This window comes from Copidosoma floridanum, unplaced genomic scaffold (genome assembly GCF_036245765.1).
Source record: "Copidosoma floridanum isolate Cflo_tuat_1 unplaced genomic scaffold, Cflo_Japanese_pri ptg000030l, whole genome shotgun sequence".
NCBI classification, from domain to species: Eukaryota; Metazoa; Arthropoda; class Insecta; order Hymenoptera; family Encyrtidae; genus Copidosoma; species Copidosoma floridanum.
In genome coordinates, this window is record NW_028321907.1 from 28764768 (window position 1) to 28791533 (window position 26766).

The 26766-nt window shown below is 37.8% G+C and overlaps 2 protein-coding genes and 1 long non-coding RNA gene across 3 annotated transcripts; 2 read left to right on the forward strand and 1 right to left on the reverse strand.

Annotated features, from left to right (window-relative positions):
- Positions 1–2472: 2472 nt before the first annotated feature.
- On the forward strand, positions 2473–9096 carry LOC149373578 (uncharacterized). Its single transcript, XM_089596912.1, has 5 exons — positions 2473–2668; positions 3573–4368; positions 4455–6021; positions 6232–7009; positions 9077–9096. Exons 1-5 carry the CDS (start codon positions 2473–2475, stop codon positions 9094–9096), a joined length of 3357 nt encoding a protein of 1118 aa, XP_089453038.1.
- An 829-nt stretch (positions 9097–9925) lies between these two features.
- On the reverse strand, positions 9926–10483 carry LOC149373579 (uncharacterized). The gene has a single exon (XM_089596913.1). It carries the CDS (start codon positions 10481–10483, stop codon positions 9926–9928), a length of 558 nt encoding a protein of 185 aa, XP_089453039.1.
- A 14076-nt stretch (positions 10484–24559) lies between these two features.
- Positions 24560–25991, forward strand: LOC149373580 (uncharacterized). The gene is made up of 3 exons (XR_016293359.1): positions 24560–24680; positions 24830–25160; positions 25224–25991. It is a non-coding gene; the product is annotated as an uncharacterized LOC149373580 (long non-coding RNA).
- Positions 25992–26766: the final 775 nt, after the last annotated feature.

The window sequence follows — 26766 nt, forward strand, 5'->3', positions numbered from 1 at the left end:
CTCTCTAGGTTAAAAATAGACACTAATATGTATAATTAAAAAGAAATTTCGAAGTAGCAAGTGATGTTGATGTAACATACTTTACTATTGGAAGATGAGATTGTTTTCATTCTTACGCGATTATGTCCATTTATTTTAAGACCTGCCAAGTTGGGATGATTGTCAATAAATTAATATCCTCTTACCACAAATGGCCTGACTTCGTTGTTTCCCTTGGTAGTTCACTGTGTAATATTTCAACTGCACCACTAATTAACACTTACATCATGTGTGCATAATGCATATAGAAACATTAAACTACACAAAAAAAGTCACAGAACATATAAACTGGCCACACTAGATTAATCACATTATCTAAAAGCAATGCAAACTTGTAAAAATCCAAAAATTTTCTCGATAAAAGGCTGTTAATTCACTCAAAGAGCAGTCGCATCAGCAAAAGGTTTCACTGAAACAAGTGATCTCAACGCGGGAATTAACTAGTCTAAAAATATATGTCTTCATTCGCTTTCAGCAAACGATATAGGCTGTAGCTGTCACCGGCATGCAGTAGACGACCTAACCTGTCGCAGAAGCTGAGCAAACGCCGTGGCGCAATTATTGTATTAGCTTTTGGAAATTATTTAATTACTGAATATAACATCGTTACAACAGTAACAATAGTAATAATAACAACAGAAATAATAACGAAAATAAAAGTAACTGCAAAATTCTTGCAATAGGAAAAATAACAATAATACTTTATTTGACAATAACAAAAAAATGAAATTGATTATCAAATCAAATAATATTGGTTTAAAAATCAAATATCTTTTATTAAAGAAAAAAAAAAAAAAAAAAAAATATCAAAATGCTGGTTCGAACCTACAACTTCCAAAACAAAAGTCCTGAGATGAGCGTTAGCCCGCTCGGCTACTACGAGCATACCCCTACTTGACATGAAGGTAACATATATTCATCGGAGACCTTCGGAGCTTAACCTACAGCTACTGATAACTCGTATGACGAGTACTTACAAGAACACAAAATCTGGAGAATAATTAATCCAGCATCCATTTCTAAATACCTACAGAAAAGGTTGAGCGGAAAAGATTGTTGGGTCGTCGCTTTACTTTCGCTTCGCTATACGCTCAGCTGTAGCTATAGTCGACATATTATCCACCTTTCTCCTCTCCTCGTAGGCGCACATTCGGTATACCCCTTCCACGCGTCTCCAAAATGTGCGCCTATATGCCCATTTCCACGCGAATCCATTCCTCTCCTCGTACGCACATACCCCTACCATGCTTCTCAAATAAGAAAAAAATTTGCGCCTGGTTCGGCCGCTTGGCCGCGGCGGGGCGCTCGAACCACTGGAAAAAAGTGGGCACACTCCGTAGCATGGCAGTCAGCAATCTCCCTACTAATCTCTGGTTTAGAGTTAATATTAATTCGAATTAACGCATGGACTATAACGTTATTTCGGCTCATTTTAGAAATGACAGAAAAAATTGCCGATCAAGTGAAAATCGCTGTCAAATTCAATCGCTAGACAAGAAGACTCCTAGAACTCTTATTTACAAAAGTAATGAAAATTAGATAAATATTGCTTTTCTAAATTTTTTCATTCCACTATACAAAATAATAAATTATTAATTAATAGCACAAGCGCTTATCAACCGATGACACGGGGCGCCCACTGGCAACTCTATAAAATAATAAATTATTAATTAATAGTACAAGTGCATATCACCCGATGACCGAGGGCACTTGCTGGCCACTCTATAAAATAATAAATTATTAATTAATAGCACAAGCGCTTATCGCTCGATGACCTGGGACGCTTGCTTGCCACTATATAAAATGATAGATTATTAATTAATAGCACAAGCGCCTATCAACCGATGACCCGGGGCGCTTACTGGCCACTTTATTAAAAAATTAAATGTTCATTATTAGCACAAGCGCCTATCATTCGATGACCTGGGGCGCCGGGCGCTTACTGGCCACATTATTAAATAATAAAATGTTAATAGAACAAGCACCTATCACCCGATGACCCAGGGCGCTTACTGGCCACTTTATTAAATAACAAAATGTTAATTAATAGCACAAGTGCCTATCAACCGATGACCCGGGGCGCTTACGGGCCACATTATTAAATAATAAAATATTAATAGCACAAGCACCTATAACCCGATGACCCAGGGCGCTTACTAGCCAATCTATGAAAAAGACAATTATACTTTATTCGCCTCGTTCTCGAGATTACATGTAGTTACCCTTACGCCCGCCAGAGGTCACAACGTTTAGAGTCTACTTTTCTTTTTTTTTTTTTTTTTTTTTTTTTTTGAGGGGGTCCCAAGACCCTTGCTGTACCGCTGAGTGGTGTATTTTCTTCATATTCTTCCGTTGTGCCTAAGAGGTCACACGTTTTTTTTAGCAGTCTATATTCCTTTGTCCCGTTAACGATATACATCGCGTGTTAGGAACATGAGCAAGAGGAAAGGTGATGAGATGGACACCGAAGCAATCCGGAAGCAGATGAAGCTTCTCGGGGAACAGCTAGCCTACCTGAAGGGCCGCGAGCACGAGGATGACATCTCCGGTGGGGAGGAGGACGAGTTTTTCGCCAAGGATTACGATAGTGAGGACTCAGACGTCACCCCTGGAGATGGGGTCGGTAAAGGTCAGTACCCTAAATATTTTCTCTTCCTTTATAGGTAAGGATGTATGGTGTTGTTAATCAGGCACCCCAGTGTGTGTTGTGGGCTTGCCAGGACGCAAGGTACGCTCGTAGGACGTACGTTGCTTTGTTTTTGCCTTAGGGGCGCAAATGAGGTAGTCTCTTGCCTCGCGCACGCGCTCGTAAGACGTGGTGCTTGGCTGTGCTTAGGGATATGGTATCTTCTCTCCCTTCGCACTTCCCGTGCTCGCATGACGCTGCTTTGGTCTCCATTAACCGGAATACCTACATGGCATGCGTACTTGGCTTTCTTCCCGTGCGCTTCGCTCGTAAGACGTGGTGCCACTTGCTGGGAGGAATGGTAGTAGGTCACGCGCCGCTTTATTCACATTATTTCTTCGGAGATATAGTAGACAATTTTTGGTTTGCAGAGACAATACTCCGTTTCTCTTGCACCTTTTGCGCTCATAGCCTCCTTGGAGGTACAGGCTACCTGCTTCGTGTGTATGCAAGATAAGAGTTTGTATTTGTTTTTCCCACGCACACGCTCGTATGACGTGTTTGGGCAAGGCCTCGTGGCTTAGCGACAGTTTTCTCTGTTAGCCATGCGCCGGGAATTCACAATCGAGTTTGAATATGTGAAAACCTATATATTTCGAGGATTGCTTAAGCTCGCAACTTAAGGGGAGAGGCGGCTTCTCTCATCCTATGGCGCTCGTACGACGCACATTTTTTCTCGACAGTCTAATATTTCTCATTGCACGCGCTACATGGGCATCTCGTATGATTGACCATCTTGTAAAGGCATGCTCGCAACTTTTAAGTATCTAACATCTGATGCCCCTCCTTCCCCACTTCCCTCTCACACTCCATATAATCTCCTAATAGTCGCTGCTCTCTGTTGCAGGAGACGGGGCTATAGAGCAAAAGGAAAATGAGCCGAGTCCTAAGAAGATCCCATTAGACGACTCGATCTTGGAAATATTGGGCAAGGAACCTTTTGGCTTAAAGGTGTCTTCCGCGCGCATCAATGCGGATGTTGGATCCAGATGGCGGTATATTTTTGAGAATGGGCTAGACAAAGGAGTAAGGGAGAGCTTGATCGCGGACTATGGTAGTCCACCGGATTTTCACGTGTCGGCTGTCAACCCCGAGATTTTAGTCAAGCTGCAATTGCATGCGAAGACAAGGGACGCCTCGATAGTTAAGAGGCAGAGGCAGAGGCTAGCGGCAGCGGCATTGAGTGCTATAGGATCGGTGTTATCGGATTTCGTCGAAGAAAAGGAGGACATCGACGGATTGGCCTGCACTAAAAAATTGCATGATGCAGGCAGGATGCTGGCGGAGCTGATGAACAGCCAGGTTAAGGCGCGCAAGGCCTTTATACTAGCAGGTGTGGACAAAGACACGAGGGCCCTTCTCGAGGACACCAAACCAGATGGTCTGCTTTTTGGTTCTAACCTCAGTGAAAAAGTCAAGAACGCGCAAACTATGGAGAAGGTCGCCAGAGCCCTCATGAAGCCAGCTGTGGAGACCTCCCGTCAGCCCCTCACGATGCGCGATAATTTAAACTCGATCAGCCTGCAGGGAAAGCGTTTCGCCCCGCCTGCAGGTCGTCAACAGGGCTCATACCAGAACAGGTTCAAGTCGCGTCTGAGTTTCCAATCTACTCCACAAAACCAGCCGTTCAACCAGAAGGGGCAGTATCAGGGCCGCGGCCGGGGATCGAATTACAATCAACAGAAATAGAAAATGTACGTAAGTCAGCGGGTCACCTATGTAATTTTAGGACAGAATGGAAGAATATATCATCAGATCCTTTCATTCTAGAATGTATATCGGGGGTAAAGATTCGATTGATCGCTCCATTTAAGCAGGGTGTCCCACCGATCCCTCATTTTCCCTCGGTTAAGGAGGAGCAACAGGTGCAGAAGGCCATCGCCTCCTTGATTAATAAGGGAGCCATAGAGTCGTGTGCTAACTGGGAGGGGCACTTCATCTCCAGCTATTTCTTGGTCCCCAAACCAAACGGGTCTCATCGGTTCGTACTTAACCTCAAAAGGTTTAACAATTTTATAATGTCCCCCCACTTCAAGCTTGAAGATATTCGCACGGCTTGCGCCCTGGTGTCTAAAGACTCGTTTATGTGCAAGATCGACCTAGAAGATGCCTACTTCTCCGTAGCTATACATGAACAGAGTCGGAAATTCCTAAGTTTTATTTGGAAAGGACAACTGTTTCGCTTTACCTGCTTATCGTTCGGTCTTAGCATAGCCCCGTATATATTCACAAAGCTATTAAAGCCGGTGGTGAGCCGGTTGAGAGAAGACGGTTATTTATCGGTTCTCTATTTAGATGATTTTCTCTGTATCGCCTCTAACGCGGATAGATGCGCGGAGAACGCGAGGATCACGGTGTCGCTTTTGATCGAATTGGGTTTCCTAATCAATTGGGAAAAATGCCGCCTAGTCCCGTCTACGAGACGCACCTTTTTGGGTATGATCATTGATTCGGTCCATTACAAACTAGAGCTGCCGGAGGAAAAGAAAATAAAACTAACTAATCTCGTGAAGGCGCTGCTTGGGAGGAACTCGTGTAAAATTATGGAGCTCACCAAGGTGGTAGGAAACTTGATTGCGGCAGCACCGGCCGTGGAGTTTGGTTTCGTGCATACCAAAACTCTTGAAAGGGAAAAGACCTTGGCATTATTTAGGGGTGGTTTCAATTACGAAAAATCGATGCCCATCACGAGGGAAGTTCGTGCAGACTTAGAGTGGTGGTTGCGCAACCTCCCGGCTGCTTCTAACACATTTAAGACCTTGGATTTTGCCGTAACGTTGTTTACAGACGCCTCGGATACCGGGTGGGGCGCAACCGACGGCGTGCGTGAAATATATGGCCACTGGGACGCGGAGCAAAGGCTATGGCACATTAACCTCAAGGAACTTTTCGCGGTTAAGCTGGCGCTGGAGTGTCTCGCCAGCGACTTATCCGACTGTCAAATTCTATTAAGGGTCGATAATACGACGGCTATCACCTACGTGAACAAAATGGGTGGCGTGCAATATCCCCACTATAACAGTCTCTCTAGAGAGATCTGGAATTGGGATGAGGAAAGGAGGCTATTCCTATTCGTATCTTATATCCCCTCCGCGGAGAATTGCGTAGCAGACGGTCTGTCTAGGATAACAAACGAGGACACCGAGTGGGAGTTGCATTCCGATGCGTTTGGGCACATTAAAAGATCCTTGGATGCTCCATGGGTGGACCTTTTTGCCAGTTCGGAGAACACAAAATGTGAAGCCTTCTTCTCTTGGAAACCCGATCCGAGAGCTCTCCAGATCGACGCCTTTACAGTGAATTGGGCAGATCTCGAATTTTAATTGCTTTCCCCCGTTTAGCCTAATCACTTAAGTACTCGCCAAGATTAGACGGGAGAAAGCTACAGGAATCGTGGTGGTACCCCACTGGCCAAGCCAGCCATGGTTCCCCCTTTTCCTTGAACTGATTATCACTGAGCAAGTTCTTCTGGGACCAGCTCCTAACTTACTAATTTCCCCTTTTAGGAACAAGCCTCACCCACATGCCAGTCGCCTCCGTTTAATTGCTGGCAAAGTGTCAGGGAGGCCTTTCTAAGGAAAGGGGCACCGCAGGAGGCACTGGAAGTGCCGCTGGCATCTCTGGCCCCATCCACCATGAAGCAGTATGGATCAGCCCTGAAGAGATGGTTTATTTTCTGTGCCTCGGAGAGTATGGTTTTCGGCGCCCCTGATAGGCTCAGTTTGTTAAAGTTCCTATCAGCCCAATTTGTAGGGGGAGCGTCCTACGCGTCCCTAAACACAATGAGATCGGCAATATCGCTTATCTTGATTGGTAATCTTGGAGAAGATCCCCTAGTATCAAGATTTCTGAAAGGAGTTTTCAAGCTGCGGCCGGCTACACCAAAGTACGCGCAAACGTGGGATGTGTCGCTAGTTCTGGAGTACTTAAGACCCCTCCATCCGTTGCACAAGCTAAGCCTCGAAGAGGCAACATATAAAACGGTCACGATCCTTGCACTAGGTACAGCGCACAGGGCTCAGACGTTGGCAAGTATTAAAACAAGAAATATATATGAAACCTCACGGGGAGTAGAAATTAGGATAAGTGACCTAGTCAAGACGTCGGCGCCAGGCCGATATCAGCCACTATTAGTCCTCCCAACGTTTAAAGAGGACCCTAGTCTCTGTGTGGCCTCGACTTTGAAGCAATACTTGGATAGAACCAAAGAACTGCGGGGCAGTGGTGGCACTTTGTTTATTACGACTAAGAAACCTCATGGGCAGGCCACATCCCAGACAATAAGTAGGTGTATTAAGTTCACTTTAGCCAGGAGTGGGGTGGATACCTCTATTTTTAAGAGTCACTCTACACGTCATGCCGCATCCTTGGCGGCTTTGAACGCAGGAGTTAACTTAGATACTATAAGGAGAACGGCAGGGTGGGCGGAAGGATCTCAAACCTTTGCAAAATTTTACAATAGACCTATCGCACCTGACTTATATGAGTTCAACTCCAGAGTGTTTTCGAAGGTGGTAAAGTCAAGCGAGGCGGGCGAAACCCGTAGAGTTTACTGCCAGCCATATATTCACTGTGACTTGATAAATGTACTTAGGTATAAGTTTGACCCAATAAAAGGGAAATAAATGATCATTCAAACATATATATGTCTCCTTTTACTTATGGATAAAATTGCCTCCTTCATCGCTCTGAACATCTACATGTAATCTCGAGAACGAGGCGAATGAAGTATAATTGAAGATCAAACGAACTTACCTGTAAGTGAAGTTCGATCGAGATTATACGAAGAGCCTCGTTCGAAGAGATTACGGCCCCCCCCCCAGAAAAGTTCCTTTTTTATTATTTCAAGCATATCTCCGGCTCATTGCCGCTCGTATTATTCCGATTTACTGAACTTTCCCTATTCCCAACCCTTAATTTCTTCGCAATTTTATCACTTAGCTCTGAAGATTTGAAGAGGATACACCACTCAGCGGTACAGCAAGGGTCTCGGGACCCCCTCCAAAAAAAAAAAAAAAAAAAAAAAAGTAGACTCTAAACGTTGTGACCTCTGGCGGGCGTAAGGGTAACTACATGTAATCTCCTCGAACGCGGCTCTTCGTATAATCTCGATCGAACTTCACTTACAGGTAAGTTCGTTTGATCTTCAATTATTAATGAATAACACAAGCGCTTATCACCTGATGACCCGGGACGCTTGCTGGCCACTTTTATGAAATAAATAACACAAGTGCCTATTACCCAATTACTCGGGGCGCTTACTGGCCATTATTATAAAATAATAACTTATTAATTAATAGCACAAGATCCTATCATGAAAATATATTAGTTGCACCTTATATTAAGGTTTTACAAGATTTTCCGTAGCCACGTACATTGGTCTCTTTAAAAAGATAATTTTTATTACAAAACAAGAGCTTATGATTTTCTTCTGAACTGATATTAATTAGGAAAGCTGCACTTTAAAATTATCAAATGATTATTCTCTTACAATAAAAGATATTTAATAGTAATATGCTTAAATGCTAGCTGTTTATGCTAATAAACAATGTCAAGAGGACTGAAAAAAAAATTATCTCTGCTGCTTGGGGTTGTAGGTCATGTTTTTTTTTTTATTTCTAATTAAGCGATTTTAAACGGATTGATAAAGTGCACGTCAAAACTTCGTCAATACGTTAAAAAATAAAATAAAAGAGTGAACAATATTATTGAGCTTCAAATCACTTTATTTGCTCTTTCATAAATTCATCGCTATTTTTGGGATTCAATTATAGCTAAGTCTCATTTTTTACACGAATATTTGTGAATGAGACAAATTTAATTAAAATACTAATGGTCATTTGAATATCTATAGAGCACTTCTATACTTCAAATGAATCTTTACACATATATACTTTTACCTACAACATAATACATGTATTTTAAACAACATCATCTGTTAATTTACGTTTATACATTTGAGATTTACAACCAGTACAGATTCTTGCTGATTCTGGAATTGCTGAATATTTAGCTCTTTTAGTTGATGAAAATTTAACCAACTGTTTTGTGTGTTTGCTTAAATTTAAAGGATTGATGCACTGCGACTTGAAAACTGTATCCATTCTAATAGTTTATAATGTAAACAAACAAACTAACCTAAAAATTAAATAAGTTACTTTTTATTAAAAAGACAACTTCTGAACCTTCAGTTGTACTTACCAAATTTTTTCAAAATTCAATAAACTCCACAAAGAATAGCAAATTCACAAAATACATTATTCAAGCAAACAAATCTCAGAATTATTTGATATCGTAACCTTTATCACGATTAATAGAGTAATAAAATTTTGCTGCTGTAAATGAACTCAGAGGAGGAGAACCGCGCCTGATATCAACACTATTATTGATATGTCTAAATAACTATTGTAAAAAATAATACCGTATTAACATCAACTAATAATTTAAGGCTAAAGAAGCAGACTTCTCGGTTCGGTGGGTCACAAATTGCTATATATAGCACGCATGCAGCGCCGCACCGCGCCCCACCGGCCAGGCCGTCCGTCGCGGCGGCACGAGAGCATAGACTTTGACGTTAGATTTCTCGAATAATATAATAGTGGACACTCTGAAAATCACTATACCAACGTAAAAAAATCTCCTCTTTCGTTTTAGATAATAAAAAAAAAGATTCAAGACACCTTTTTGAAAATATAACATGTTTTATATTTTTTTGAGGTTATGTTGACTTTTTTTTTGTAATTTTAATAATTTCATTGAAAAGCTAAGGTTAAAATACGTAGATAATGCTTACTCCGATTTATCTTCCTCATTAATTTGATACTGTAATCAAAGCATGAAAAGTGGTCTCGCGCAGCCTGTGCGATTTGACGTGAAATGCCTCAGCTCAAAGTAGGGTTAAACGGTACTCCGTATACGTTCAAAACGCTGTTTTAACCTTCATGAACGAACTCACTAAAGGAAAAAAATAACTACGTAACTCTCATTATGTCAGTAACATGGAATTAACAACCTTTTTAAGCTCAATATCTTTTTAAGTGCGATAAAAAATTAAAACAAGATTCCTCCCATAAGACTTGTGTTATTTTCCCTCTACATTAGTCATATATATACTGAGGTCACGTGGTAGAAGCATAATGCCAATAGCAGACGAGCCAAGCCAAAACGGCCTGGCACACTGCTGTTTTAGTATTGCAGCAACTACCACTGGCCGAACCGCTGAAACGGCGGTGGTGTGTTCAGCAAAATTCGTAGAGAATTTTTTTCAGTGTACAGCAGAAAAACGGATAGAAGCTCGCCGTTTACTTGAATCTCCATGGCTTCGAGTTTGTCCACGCTGTCGAAGAAGTCGTTCAGATGCTCTTTAAGATCTGCACCCTCCTGCATACGCGTCTGCGTGAGTCGTTTGAGGAGTATGGCTTTTCGAGCCGGTCCCTTGGATGCGTAAACATTCTCGAGTTTCTGCCAGACGTCCTTCGATGTGACGCAGCCTCTGGTTTGTTTCAGCTTCGATGGCTTTATCGACAATATAATGTCTGCTTTCGCCTTTCGGTCTTCGGCTAGCCACTGCGCTCGTGCTGTTCGAGCTATGATCTGTGCCTCTGCTGTACCTTCGATTTTCGGCTCCGTTGATTCGCCAGAGACGTACTTCAATGTACCGTTCTTGACGAGCAATGCTTCCATTTGGATTTTCCAGGTGTGGTAATTGTCCCTGGATAGTATTTTGAATCGCGCTGTGTAAGATGTGTTGTCCGCCATTTTTGCTTGTTGGCTGCAACTGTTCTTTCTCTTTCTGTCTTCACCGTCTCGTTAGCTAAAGACTCGCGTCTCATAAGATAAGTCTCTTTTGCGCGTTACCTGGGCCCATAACCTCTTAAAAATAAAGGAGACGTAGGCGGGTTTATAGTGAAATCGTTTATTCAAAGAGAAAGAGAGAATACGTGTTACCTGTTGGCCGGGTAACAGCGAACTGAAGTATGAAAATGTATTATAAAGGAGTACGCGCGACGCGACATCAAAATCGAGTTGTTTACGTGGCGTTACATATGGGCGGTAAAATATGAGACCGTTCTCTACACATAATAATGTAGGGGCAAATGCGCGAAATGAATTGTATATTCAACAACTTCTCTTTTCCAGACATTGCTATCAATAAAACGGTATGGATTTAGCTCGCTACGGAAATGGCTCTTCCACAAACAGTATTATTATACATAATTTCTAAAAATATTATATTTTCTAAACATGAAAGAAAAAAAAAGTTCATAAATATTTTGTATTTTGTATGAAAAAATTAAATTCAGACTTTTTCCTTTACGATTGTATACTTAAAGTGTAAATGATGTATACCTCATTTTTGTTTATAAAAACATTGCTGTTTCGGGAGCCATACCATGTAACTATTTTTCAAATTAAAAACAAAATCAAATTAGAAATAGTTACATGGTATGGATCCAGATGATTCATCGTTCTCAAAGCTAGGATTCCAAAAACTTAGAAAAAATTTGCACCAATTATACGAAAAACATGTACAGTATGCTTATGAATAATAGCAACCTACTCTCCGGTGTTTTTTTATAAGCTTCATACTTTTTTCTACCTTTCGAGCACTTGGTTAGTCTTTGTCTTCGTTCATCGTCTAACAGATGGTTGCACAATTGAAATATGTAATAATACTACTTCCATAGAGATATTACATCCGAAATATAATTTTTTAATTTTTTGTTAAGTCAAAATGAAAAATGTGATTGCATTAAATAATAACAATAAATAATTTTTATAAAAAATTAGTTTTAACTTAATAAATTTATATCGTTTGCTAAAAACTTCATGCATAATATTGTCAATAAGTTGATATGACAAATAGTTAATATTACTATCTATAAGTTCTAATTATAATTATGATCTTTAACGATATCAGTTTTTATTTGTGTTTTTAAAAAAATTTCTTTCAGAACTGACATTGTAACGAAAATAAAAAAAAAAATTGTATGAACTTGTTTGATTTGTTTAAATAAAAATTTAGAGCATAGAAAATAAATTAGGAGTTAAGTGATTTAGTCTATAATTGAGAGGTAATACTTATTGATTATCATTTTCAGAACTCTGAAATTTTTTTCTTTTACAGTCTTTACAAGATTATCTTGGTAATAATGCTTTTTTATTCCTTTTTCTTACAGATGCTTCTTTATACAAATATTTCGGACTGATATTTATTAAGACTCCATCTAAATTCACCCTTATCTTCCTTGCAATTATTCAAATTATCACGAGACATAACTACTAACTATTGTACCTAATACTGAACAAAATCCACTACTTTATCTACTTGGCCACTGTGTACAAATTACCTGCCATGTTAGTCGCGTGTCAACAAGAGTACTGGTTCCAATAAGGTAATTCAAACAAAAAGAATTCTATCACTTCTAGAAATTCTAGAGCATACAAGCTGAACATCATCTTTGGTTATAATACACAAGCACTAAGAGATTTTTAGTTTTATTTTATAATATCATCCAAGTTGCTCTGGCTCAGATGGTTATAAGCCAATCTCAGTAAGGTATAGCTACATTATAGCTTGCGAAACGAGGGTTCGATTTCCGGACAGGTCAACTTTTCAAAAGATGAATCTGTCTGGGATTTGATCTGAGTCTCATGGCTGGCTCTGCACCTTTGGGTTTCCCAAGAATACTTATTAAAATAATTTTCTCGAATCTCATTGAAATACTTGTTAGTCTGACGCAATTGGTTTTTACAACTTACGTATTTCGTTAATATAACGTCTAAAAATATTTTATTTAGTTCATTAGTAATATTGTGGATTACAACTATTCCAACTGCATCCCATTGTTTCGCCACTGAAATAAATACATCCACAACAATAGTGACTTAAAATTTACAAAATAAGTATAAAATCATGGTTTTAAAATAAAGGCGCTATAATTGAAAATTTGTTACTTATTAACTTTATTTAACTTTTTAAATAAAAAACTACACGTAGATTGTGTAAAAAAATAAGTTTTACTGGAACCATGTGTTAAAAAAATAACAGTTTTTTAAATCATTTTCATTACAAATTTTGATGCAGATGGTCGCGCCTGTATTCCAAAACATAAGTACAACTCTTAAGTGATTTAATTTTCTAGTAAATATGGCCTCTATCTTCGAAAATCAGGCGATTAATATGGTTATTTATTAAATAAGAGTCTCACCTTTCAAAATTTTTGATCCTAGACATTTTTTAAATATTCTTAATAGTTCAATAAGTATTTTAAAAAATTTTGAGCTTGAAATTATTTTTACAGACAGTAATATTTTTTGAAAAATGTTGATAAAACTTAAATTGATAAAACGAGTTTAAAACATAATAAAATAGCCATAAAAAAACTGTGGTAACATAAAAATATTTCGATACTAATAAAAAAATTTATTTTGGTATGATAAATCATCTAATTGATAACCTAATTTTTATGAAAAAAAGATGAATTTCAAAATTTTGACTCTATTCCTAACCACATTCTGCACTATTTTATACTTCTAGCTCTAGTACCTCTGTCTTTATTATTTTTTATGTTTGGTTTGATCAATGCTCAATTTTTTTATCCATACACTTTTATTATTTATTTATTTCTTATTATATCTGTTCAGTAACAACATGGTTGAGGATAAATACAGAAGGTTGCGTGAAATTGTTTTTCTGAAAAAATTACAAATTAATTTAAAAATACGTAGAATATATCAATAACAAAATAGTTAAGTAACGATTATAATCCACCTGTATTGTACTTTCCAAGATTTCTGGGATTTTATTTAAAATTTTTTTTTATTCCAATTTGATAAATTACCAGCCACTTAGTATAATTACTTAAGGTGACTCCTCACTATCAATCCCACAAGAAGAGTAAGCATACTGCAACACAGCTTTTCATTGGCTGTGGAGATTCTTGACTAAAAATGGAAAGGTACCTATAGTCCCTTCAAAAAAAGTTTAGTCACATCCACACCGTTGACCTATATCGTACAATACAGTGACCCGAGCAGACGTATGTATACAAAAAGTACATAAGTCAGCCCCGCATTAAATTATTTTCTTAGTTCAGCGTCTCATTTATTTTTTGTATAATTACGATTCCCCACAACTCCTATTCATTTTACGTACAACTTTCTGACCGATTCAAACTACGCGGGCTACCGCTCTTCGGTGTAGCAGACGCCCCATACTTTTCATCTGCTCCGTGACTTGCACAGTTATCTACTATTTTCACAAAATATCCTATAAAACCCATGGTAATGTCCAAGTACCTCAATATCGTTAGAAAGATTCTGAGTTCTTCTATCTGCTACATAGTTTTCTATTAAGAACTACAGTATCTTTGCTGAGATATCATACAACCTGCGCCACCAATTTGACGACCCTCCATAAGAGGCTATGTTACAGAGTATATTTTCCAGTTAGTTTTTTTCAACAATTTTGGTGGTGACGAGGTCTAAAATTTTGGGAAAAGACTCCTTGCACCTTCAAGAATCATCCTTTAAAATATCATTTAATACTCCAGTGTTTTGATTTAGTGAGGAGCCACCTTAAGTAATACTGTGGTTGAGTGTTAATGCATAAGATAGTGTGAAGTTTCTTTTCTGAAAAAATAACTACTCAAGTCGAAGGCTATGCGTATAGTATTTAGTAACAAGACAACTAAATAACTATTTCAATTTACTTGTATTGTACATTGCATGATTCCTAGGCTATTAATTTCACTTTTTCAAATCTATAAATAAAATAACTAACGACACGGAAAAAACTTTTGAACGTACAGAGCCCAGTTACGCAGGCTAGAAAAGTTCAAATCGCTTTGAACTCCTACTGCACAAGTGTACAGGCCGCCTTGACTCGAAGATCGAGTCACACGAGTTCAAAACAGCGTTTAACTGAGACTGCACAACCATGCGCGCCGCGTAGCCTGCAGTTTGGGCTTGTACAGTACGGCATAGCATTGAACTGCAGAAGCTCGAGGGGGGGGGGGGGCTACGTGAGCCCGACGGTTGTGCTCTCAGAGCACAATGTCCAGGCTCAGCGAGATCAGTGCTTCTCCGAGCTCTCTCTCACCGAATTTTGAGCTATCAGTAGACAACTTTTGGGCTTCAATGAACACAGCCGTTCATTATACAGAACGCGATCAGGTTAATGAGTTAAAACTTATATTTTATATACATACATGCCTGTGAATAATTTCATGAAACTTATTTAACCTTTATGTAACTCATTAATTTAGTATAAAATGTTTAGGGTTAATTATAACATTTTGACCGTACAAACTAAGAATGGTCATTTTAAAAATGAGTAACACAATTTTTTCCAGTACACTCATTTTTAAAATGACCATTCTTAGTTTGTACGGTCAAAATGTTATAATTAACCCTAAACATTTTATACTAAATTAATGAGTTACATAAAGGTTAAATAAGTTTCATGAAATTATTCACAGGCATGTATGTATATAAAATATAAGTTTTAACTCATTAACCTGATCGCGTTCTGTATAATGAACGGCTGTGTTCATTGAAGCCCAAAAGTTGTCTACTGATAGCTCAAAATTCGGTGAGAGAGAGCTCGGAGAAGCACTGATCTCGCTGAGCCTGGACATTGTGCTCTGAGAGCACAACCGTCGGGCTCACGTAGCCCCCCCCCCCCCTCGAGCTTCTGCAGTTCAATGCTATGCCGTACTGTACAAGCCCAAACTGCAGGCTACGCGGCGCGCATGGTTGTGCAGTCTCAGTTAAACGCTGTTTTGAACTCGTGTGACTCGATCTTCGAGTCAAGGCGGCCTGTACACTTGTGCAGTAGGAGTTCAAAGCGATTTGAACTTTTCTAGCCTGCGTAACTGGGCTCTGTACGTTCAAAAGTTTTTTCCGTGTCGTTAGTTATTTTATTTATAGATTTGAAAAAGTGAAATTAATAGCCTAGGAATCATGCAATGTACAATATAAGTAAATTGAAATAGTTATTTAGTTGTCTTGTTACTAAAATACTATACGCATAGCCTTCGACTTGAGTAGTTATTTTTTCAGAAAAGAAACTTCACACTATCTTCTGACAGCACATCGCTCTGTCTATATAAACTTTACCACTTTTATTTGAAATTAGCAGCTTGTTCTTCATATTTTCTTAAAAGCAGACCAGTAATCATTCCCCAGCGTAAAAAATTTATTCCCAAGTTTTTTCGAAAAATGCCATAGTCTTTCGAATTTTGTAAAATATACTTCAACATATTTTTATACTAACAATTAATTTTATCATTTTTTAAGGCTTTAAAAAATAATAATACAAACCTTATTTTGGAAAAATTACATTTATAACTCAATAAAAGGGGGGGTTGGCGCGCGGAGGGCGCAGGGGGGCGGAGCCCCACTTATATATATGTATATATAAGTGTGAATCTGTAGGTTGGTGAAAAAATAGATGGGTTGTCAATTTGTAGCGATTATCTTAATTATTTATTGTATTTTTACCGTGTCTTTTGTAAAATTGGGGGAAGGATGTAGACCATGAGCACCATCGAGACGTCATCCAACCTTAATCTGTTCACCAGCTTATGGCGACCTACAGGAGGTATCATCTGCAGCCTCGCTAGAGACTACGCAATTACGAGAGGCTGGATGGCAGTGGGCGACATCGAGAGGAAACGACGCCGACATCTACCCTGGAGATGGGTCTCGAGGTATTTCGCGTAGTGTGAGGTAGGGTTAGCAACCAGTAGGGAAGTAAGGGAGAGGAACATAGTACGTAGTGCCGAGGTGTGGTTGTTCGGGTGTAGGAGGTATCGAGGGTGAGGGTAAAAAGCGGGCGGATAGATGCGTGTGTGTGGTTGAAGGTACTGTGGATTTCTTCGTGGTTGAGGAGAAGAGTAAGAAGTGTAAACGAGGGGTCGAGATTGCTAAGAGAGTGAGAGAGCGAGAGGGAGTGAGAATAAAGTAAAAGAGAGATAAGCGCGTACGTTAAGGTGAGAATCAGGTTATCCGAGAGGAAGACGTTTGGGTCGGGGAACAGAGCTTGGCAAGCATGATCGCTTAAATTGCGGGTGAGCCGATACATTCGAGATGTCGAGGAACTGTAGCACTGCACGTTAAAGAGGTGTATCGAGAGTGCGTATGTGCGTACTTGAAGAGCTGTTCGAGCTCGGCAGTCGGCAAGGGGCCGCCTGTCCTGGGCAATAGAATGAGAAGAGTGCGTTCATGTCCGAAGGGTCACTTAAGCCTTGGCAGTAGGTAACAGACCATCTGCCCACTGCAATTGGACGTAGTAGGAAGTGTGTGTATGTGCGCACGTTCGCAGGATCGTCTGAGACTCAGTCAACCGGCGAGTGAGGCCGCCGGTAGGACTCCCTGCAACAATAAGTTGGCCCGTTTGCAGCGTCGTCTGAGACTCGGAGACCAGCTGGTGAAGCTGTCGGTAGGACAGCCTGCAGACAAAGAGAGGATGTGCAGAATGTGCTCTAGTCGCCAAGGCAATGCGTGAGATAGCTCGTGATCCAAGGTGTTGCGTTGTGGCCAAGTGTTCTCACGAATCGGGTTGTCATGACCTCGGAGCGAGCCATTTTCTAGGTCGAGCGCGGGTAACTTTGTGTGGGTATGCATGTGTGAGTGGGGGTGCAGGTGTAACTACATGAGTTTAGGAAAGCGTGTATAACTCTGCGATTTGCGAATCAGCACCGGAAATAGCGTCCTTCTCTTAAAGTGTTCATCTATTGTAAATGAAATAAAGGAGTAGTTTAAAGGTGAAATTTGTGTTAGTGTATTCATTTGTATAAGGGAATAACATTTATATCCTGGTCATTTCTCTCGGGAACTGTCTGCCTTCCGATGGACAATCCGCTGCGGGGTCTCCTATAGGTGCAGAGTTACATTGGGAGAGCGGAGCTGAGCCAAGCAGCAGTATCGAAAGGTGTGTTGAGTTGGAGTGTTTTGGACGTTTTAGGGATTGTAGGTGTTTGAATGTGATTTAAATGTGTTGTATCGGGACAGGCTCTCGTCGACGTGAAAACACTAACAGGATCGGAAAAATGCAACATTACAGGGACTCCATCAGCGCTGTAGCGACTATTATATCTGGCATCAGCTGGATGATCGTTTTTGTTGACCGTTTTCACCGTTTATTATCTTTGTGCGTGTTTTCGTCTTTTTAATTATTTTTATACTTTATTCTATTTTATTTTTCTTTCTTTAGTTAGATTTAATAACATTTGAAAGAAAAATGTATTGTTATATTTTTATTTCATTTTGCTTATTTATTTCAGAAAAATATTTTATTAGGTCCTTGCTATGCATCATAAAAGACACAATGAATAAGGTCATAATTAGATATATACATGTATAAATAATATCGAAAATCATGAATTTGACGTGCTACATAGAATTAATTATGGATAATGGAGAAAAAAAATTTTTTTTCTCTCGATGTGTGTGTACAACAAAAAAATTTATATATATATGGGTGTGGTGTTCTTTGTAAACGAATGACGCCCCTTATCCAAAATTGGTTTGCTTTATTTAGGTTCTGTAGGTATTCAAAAGTAAGATCTGAGCATTGGCATATATGTTGAGTCAACATTCCAGATCCAATATGGCTGCCTGAACTACGTGACCTACAGATTTTCTTTGATACAACTACTATAAATCTTGTGGCATGAACCCTACACAGGTCTAAAAAGGCTTGAATAAAAAGTCTTAAGCTCTTCTATCAAAACATATATAAAGGAAATTTTTTTGTCTGCTATAAAATGCAAAATTTACTAATCATTATTTACAAACTGTTAATGACTGTGATCCATCAAAAAGAAGTGATCTAGCCCAATCATATACAGACTTAGAAAATCCAACCAAAAAAAGTTTATTCAGCAGTATATTAAAATAAATATGATCGAAAATCCGTCAAAAGTCCGCAGCAAGAAGCAGTGTAGCCTTACCTGGGTCCATGGTCATTCTGATTCTACCAACTATATTGATTACGTCAAACTGCACGCTATGATGTTCATAGAAAGCTGATGGTTCAAGGAATAGAAGAGACCTACAATCGGCATAAAACGAAATACGTTTAAGATCCACAGGTTCTAGCAGTTTAGAAGAGGTTTTAATAAGACTAATGGGTATTAGATGGCAGGCCTCAGAAGGAAGCCTCTACTTAGGTATCAGAAAAACATAGATGCTTTTTCATGCAGAGGGAAACTAACCTGATTACATTGAGCAACTAAAGATATTTAGCAGTATAGAAAAAGTAGGCATAGTAAATCTTAACACTCTCATGGTAATGCCATCCAACCCCACTGGCATGAGATTTGTTACGAGAAAAAGATTTATAGATACCCTGTTCAACCACACGGCTGAAAAAGAAACGATCTTTAAATAGTATGAAAACTAAAAGAGTGATTGGAACAATATAAAGGAGGATGACGACTTAAATAACAACTAGCACATCAACCTCAAATAAGCCACATGGATCAACATTAGATGAAGAAGCAGCACTAATATTACGAAATACCTCCAAGCGACAGCTGGTGATCTACAATTCGTAAAATGTCACCGATTTAATGCATGGAGAGTGTTATACGACAGAATCTTCACTTTGTTACGCAATTGCTTAAACACATTAATGTCATTTAATCAACGATGTTTGTGATAAGATCTCTACGTTTGGCTTTGATACCAAATAATACCTCTGATATCTTCTGTAATCTAAGGGAAAGAGGAGTATCACGGATTAAGAGAACGAAATAAAGCGTGTGTATTGAATAAGTCCTACTTAAAAAACTCAACTTTAAAAACAATACTACCACAATAGAACAGTGGATCTCAATCGATAATACTCAAATCGCGTATAAAATCGTAGTAGCAATGAACTACAAAACGATCCATCCAAAACACGACGGTGTCCAGAATCGTAAAGGTTTGGCACCAGTAAAAGAAATGGCTTGAAACGGTGCGTATGAGGCCCCCAGGGGTGACGGACGTGTAACAGCATCAGTGAACAAGAAGGATGGCGCAAACGCAGACGGCAATCTTGTACATAAAATTATCGTATTTCCCAAAGTTGGTAGCAACCGATTATGAATTTCACGAGCAACAAGAGTACAAGAGCGTCTTGCGACATCACAAGCTAATTTTTCTAAGTATGTCGAAGAAATAACCATTGAAGCCGAATTCAAGGAATTATTGACATTTTGATATGCACCCTGCATTATACACACATGTACACATATAACGTACAAAATGCCGATGTTGTTAAAAAAAAAAGAAATAAGTAAAGGCATAAGGCACTAACACACAACTGCAATAATTTTCGTCTACTAAAAAATCAGATGCTGTCTTTAACGTGCTCCGTGGGCCAACCCAATCGCTCAGCAGCAGAGATTAGTAGAGAGATTACTAACGCCAATGCTACGACACAAGATAAATTTTTGGCAGTAAGTGGGGTGACCCGCCGCGGCCAGCCGTCAAATCAGGTGCACATTTTTCGAGAGTGCGAGACTCGTATTAAAAAGCGGATTCACGTGGAAATGAGAAAATAGGCGCACATTTTGGAGGCACTTGGAAGGGGTATACCAAATGTGTGCCTACGAGGAGAGGAGTGGGAATGTCGTCTACAGCTATATAGTTAATTGCATAGCCAAAGCAAGCGACGACACGAGTTTTTCTCTCTTTTGAGTGTAACGAAGTATATTAAACTGACTCTATCTCTTGCTCTTGCTTTAATAATATCTATCAATCTTATTTAATTAAATCTTGGAACTAAATGATCACAATTATATGCATGTATTTACGATTTTAAAACATTTCTTTTTTATTTCGCCCGTAAGTAAACACTTATTTCGAAATCCCATATTATTTCGCAAAAATATTCAGCTTTCCTTTCAAAGATGTTAGTTCAGCTAAAACTACTAATTTATTATTTTTCGCTATCATAATTGTCATAAACTGAAGTGAAATAATACGTTTTAATATTAATTCTATGAAATAATTTGATTAGTAGATACCTTTCGTTGGCATGGCCATTTCGTAATTTTATAACAATAAAATAATTTCAAAGATATAAGTATAATTCGTACGTTTCAAAACTCCCAAAAAATTATGAAGATCCAATGCAAGAGAAAAAGAATCCGACGGCACAAGAAAACTCATCTTTGTAACAGTAATATTAAGTATGATTATTACCAGCATAGTATAACATACATTTAATTTTTCAAGAATATTTGTCTGCATATATATATATATATATATATATATATATATATATATATATATATGTATGCGTGCTTTTAGAATATATACTAATAACATTAAAAAGTTATGAGCACAGTCCGTATAAGTACGATTTTGTCATAATAATTACCTTTTTTTACATTATAATGTCCGCATACGTGATCATTCATAAAGATATATAAATGGAAAGCATGAAATCATATCATTATCGTAACCCTACTGAAAATATTCAGGTGACTTGTCATGTTATTTGTCAGGTGACATGTCAGGTCAAAAGCCGTGCCAATTTACCATATAGAAGTGTCATGTAGAATTGTCATGTAAAAGTGTCATGTGGATTTTTATAAGCTAGATTTTCGGCGATTCAAAAGTGAAAAAGTAAAACTTGTACTTCTAACTGCTTAGAAGCTGTGAGAATAGTTTATATTAATAATAAAAAAAAAGCATCCAGTAAAGGGATTTGAACTTGGTCAGGATCATTGGTAGTCGAATGTCTTTACCGCTGGGCCAGAATGGATTAGACACTTGGGACAGAATCTACGTCCTTATTAGTTACATCTAAAACTAATGTTTATTTTATGATTTCGTGAATAACATTTCCCACCTTAGTTACCTAATTGATAATTAACTTCTTGTAAATGTACATTTTACATTGTTTCGTGTTTCTTAATACGTTCATCGTCAACAGTAAATCTAGTAATTGATTTTACAACTTCTTTTTGTTCACAGATTTTACTTAAACTTTACAGATACTTCACTTTCCAAGGGAAAAACTCTATTTTTAAAAATGTTATAAATTTGTTCTAACTGATACAACAAAGTTGTGTTTTACATTTTCGTCTTTAATACTTTTATGTGCGTATCAAACACTAACAGAAATTTATAAGATAATGCTTTTTACAATTTCCAATTCTAGTTAAGATAACAATTACTAAATTTTTGTTTGAATCTAATAGTTTTCGAAAAAACCTTTTTTTATGTATACGCTTAAGTTGCAGGAATTTGTATAATTTATCTGAGTACTGTACACATGAGTGAAAAATTATTTTTATTGCTTGTATTCGATACGCACATTAAAGTATTAAAAAAGTCTTAGATGTACCTGATAAGGACGTAAATTCTGTCCCAAGTGTTTAATCCATTCTGGCCAAGTGGCAAAGATACTCGGCTACCAATGATCCGGACCATCACTCAGAGAGCTATTCACTACGGAGACGAGTGATGCGCAGTACGCATACAGCAGAGTACTCAAAACCACGTAAGATGGCGTGACGCCAGCTTTTGTTTCGTTGCTGCCCCTCTCGTGTGCTGTGATATAGTCTCCCAACTCATAGAGTAACTGTCCTACCGTATAGCAGTGGAGGCATGTGTTTTTTCAACGGTTCTGTCACTGCTATACGCCGTGACAAGTTATAACTGTGCAGCAAGGTGCTTTGTACTAAGTATATCGCACGTATTTCTTCAGTATTCGTTGCATTGTAATATACTTTTATATAATTAAACATTACGTTGACACACTGTAAGTCTTTTCTCGTGTTATTGAAGTTAAATATTACAATTGGAAATTTTGATTAATGATCATCACAAGTTGTTTATTAAGTTTTTCGGTCATTTAAAACCAATATTTCATATTTTAGTGCATTATCCCAGATTGATGAAAAGAAATGCCCCTTTAATAAAATTATCGACTATAAGATTTGAATCACACCATCAAATAATAAAAAAAGTGATTTAATAGTGACGAAAGTTACTCAATAATGACTAAATGTATACTATTAAGTATAATTATAATATAACAATGCTTTCTTTCTTTAAGAACACGTAATTTTAGAGGATCGCCAACGTAGAGAGAGCAGATGGTTAAAATATTATACTTCGAGTATTTAGTACAAAGCACCTTGCTGCACAGTTATAACTTGTCACGGCGTATAGCAGTGACAGAACCGTTGAAAAAACACATGCCTCCACTGCTATATGGTAGGATAGCTACTCTATGCGTTGGGAGACTATATCACAGCACACGAGAGGGGCAGCAACGATACAAAAGCTGGCGTCACGCCATCTTACGTGGTTTTAAGTACTCTGCTGTATGCGTACTGCACTGAAAAAGATTCGGTGCGCCCCCTACTCTTCAAGTTTAGAGGCTACTCATATTTGACATGGCAGCACCTACACTTTTCATCGGAGTACCAGCTACTCCGATCGGCGAAATATACGCTCTGACTAAGTGTACCGACCACATTAGTCAATCGGGTTTGTCGACTATGTTTGCAACTGAGTAGCTGTTACTGTTTTTGTTCGGCATCCATCATGAACACCTGAGCTTATCACTTTAGTTCAGTGTTAGTTTTTTAGTTTTGTAATTAAATTTGACAATGGATGCGTTCTTTATAAAATATGATTTCATGTTTCCAAGAGTTTCGTGAAAGAATTAAATTCACTTTATTTAAAGTTTTATGGTAAATTAAAACCAAAATTTCACTTTTTAACTCACTATATCTCAATTCTAGAATATTTTGGTCCTTGTATACATTTTTGGAGTATGCGATTTGAATCGAGACATAGAGAACTAAAAGCTAATGCGATCTTTACTAGTTCAAAAAAAAATTTGTTACAAACTATTGCATTAAAACAAGTTTTAAAAATTTGCGAGGTGTTTAATGTTCTTGAAAATGAGTCAAAAATTAAATTTAATCGCAATCATACTAAAAATGGTATCAATTTTAAAAAAGTTCACATAAATGGGACTTTATATAGTTTGGATAGTTTTATAGTTATAAGTATGGTGGAACCAGATATACGATTTGGAAAGAAAGTAGGTATAAAAAAAGTAACAAAAATAGAAACTGAAGAAGAATCTAAAAAAAAAATTATTCAGTACAATGTACAGTTTACAGTTAGCGTGTATTAAGAAATTTATTTTGATAAACATTTGATGGTTTATATAGTGGAAAAAAAACATAAACAAGAAATATTTAATCAAGATGACATTCCAGCTATGCCACCAGTAGTGGCCATAAAAAAAGAAAATAATTATTGGATCATTCCAAGATAAAAACTGTAAAAAATTATAACTTTATTTTTAATAAATGGTTTTACTGTTTTATCAATATAGATTGTTAGTTTTTTCTTTATTTTGCTTGAATTATTAATCAAATCACATCCATATAAAAAAAAAATATCTGCCCACTTTACCGTTATTACATTGTTTCGATTTATTTGCGAGGTTAAAAAAAAATTAAATTAAATTAATTACATGGTGTAGAATAAGGCTTGCCGAATGCATGAGAGACCGTGGGAGTGAGAAAGAGGTCTGTGGAATTGCTTTTCGGCAGACTTCTGTCTCTCTCTCTCTCTCTCATGGTTTCTTATACTTCGGCAGGTACTGTTCTGCACCCTTAGCATGTGTAACATAGCTTAACTATTACTCCAAATCGGAGTAGCCTCTACTCCGATTATACGTATAGTGGTTATGCATAGTGGTCGACACAGTAGCGCTACGCGTAAACAGCGCCTCTGCTACTCCGTTTCAGCGGATTATCCACTCATAAAGAGGGGCGCTGCTGTCACTCATATTAAAGTATTGGCGTCGAACCTACCGTGTGTGACGTCATCAGTAATGACGTCACTACCGACTCGTTGTAGGGAAAATACGTTAGCAGCATAGGGGCGGAGTAAGGTTTTATTTATTTTCTCGACAACAAAGGTAAGAATCAATGTGATTTTTATTGTGATTTGTAAAGTGATGAAAATCCCTTAACATAAAATTTTGAAAGTTTAATAATTATAGTGACAAGAGTAATATCTATGTAAAAGTCCCTCATAACCTCTCCCAATATTTGTTTGTATTTCCAGTAACGTGCAAAGTCCATCAATTATCAATGCATTTGCCTATGTCTGCAATTTGTCAATTTGGAAAGTGCACCATTTCCAGTCGGAATTATGTTGAAGGAGAAAAGTTGCTGAACGCTAATCATATTTTAAAGTGCGGGAAAATGTCAGAGATGGGAAATGTCATTCGCATTACAGCTTATTGCCTTCAAACGACTGATATAAATGGAAAACCACATAAAATCAGAGGAGAAATATTGTTAGATGGCAGTATAAAATCTTTTTTGTGTTCCTGCAAGGCTGGATTAAGTCAAAAATGTAAATACGTGCTGGCTGTTTTGCTATACTGCTGCAGGTAAAATTCAATTAATTTTTTTTTGTCATTTCAATGAATAATAATTTCCTAATTGAATTTTAGAAATGATATTGATGGACTTGAACAACTATCGTGTACTGATGTAAAGTGTGCCTGGCAAAAACCCCAAAAGAAAACTCTGGAGCAGTATAAAGCAACGAGGGTGAAGGATCATGAGTGTTACTCGTCATCGCACAGGGGTTGCGATACTTCAGATTTATCTGCAGACCAGCGTCAACGAATCATGGAGATATTGGCTAATATTCATAAAATAATAATTCAATTAGGAAATTATTATTCATTGAAATGACAAAAAAAAATTAATTGAATTTTACCTGCAGCAGTATAGCAAAACAGCCAGCACGTATTTGCATTTTTGACTTAATCCAGCCTTGCAGGAACACAAAAAAGATTTTATACTGCCATCTAACAATATTTCTCCTCTGATTTTATGTGGTTTTCCATTTATATCAGTCGTTTGAAGGCAATAAGCTGTAATGCGAATGACATTTCCCATCTCTGACATTTTCCCGCACTTTAAAATATGATTAGCGTTCAGCAACTTTTCTCCTTCAACATAATTCCGACTGGAAATGGTGCACTTTCCAAATTGACAAATTGCAGACATAGGCAGATGCATTGATAATTGATGGACTTTGCACGTTACTGGAAATACAAACAAATATTGGGAGAGGTTATGAGGGACTTTTACATAGATATTACTCTTGTCACTATAATTATTAAACTTTCAAAATTTTATGTTAAGGGATTTTCATCACTTTACAAATCACAATAAAAATCACATTGATTCTTACCTTTGTTGTCGAGAAAATAAATACAACCTTACTCCGCCCCTATGCTGTTAACGTATTTTCCCTACAACGAGTCGGTAGTGACGTCATTACTGATGACGTCACACACGGTAGGTTCGACGCCAATAGCCAGCGCGCTGAATCTTTTTCAGTGTGCGTATCACTCATATCCGTTGTGAATAGCTCTCTGAGTGCAGGTTCAAATACCTTAACTGGATGCTTTTTTTTTTACTATTTATATAAGCTATTCTCTCAACTTTTAAGCAGTTAGAAGTACAAGTGTCACTTTCTCATTTTTGAATCGCCAAAAATCTAGCTTATAAAAATCCACACGACACTTTCACATGACACTTGTATATGGTAAATTGGCACGGCTTTTGACCTGAGCTGACAAGTAACATGACAAGTCACCTGAATATTTTCAGTAGGGAAATCATTAGGTATAATGGGGCGCTTACTGAGCATCTTAATGATTAATAAAGCATTAGTTAATAATAGAAGCGCTTATCACCAATTAACATGGAAAACTTACTGGCCACCACAATTATTGGTTAGTAAGCGGTCCACGGTACCTGGTAATTTGCGCTTATGTTATTAATTAATGCTTGATTGATTCAACGATTGGCTAATGAGCATCCCGTGATATCTAGTGATTGACGATAATGTTATAAACTAATACTTCAGTAATTGATCAATAAAAATGTATACATTACTACCTTAAAATAGAAGTAAGCAAATTGGTTAACAAGGTATTTATGTCTTTTTGTTGAACTTTTCGTTTTGCTCTCCAGTTT

Excerpts from the sequence above, each read along its gene's own strand:
- LOC149373579 (XM_089596913.1), bottom strand. The coding sequence starts at position 10,483 with ATGGCGGACAACACATCTTACACAGCGCGATTCAAAATACTATCCAGG.
- LOC149373578 (XM_089596912.1), top strand. The coding sequence starts at position 2,473 with ATGAGCAAGAGGAAAGGTGATGAGATGGACACCGAAGCAATCCGGAAG. Across the intron at positions 6,022-6,231 it reads TCCAGATCGACGCCTTTACA|GAACAAGCCTCACCCACATG; the intron begins GTGAATTGGGCA and ends TTCCCCTTTTAG. Across the intron at positions 7,010-9,076 it reads GGCCACATCCCAGACAATAA|AGGAGGAGAACCGCGCCTGA; the intron begins GTAGGTGTATTA and ends AAATGAACTCAG.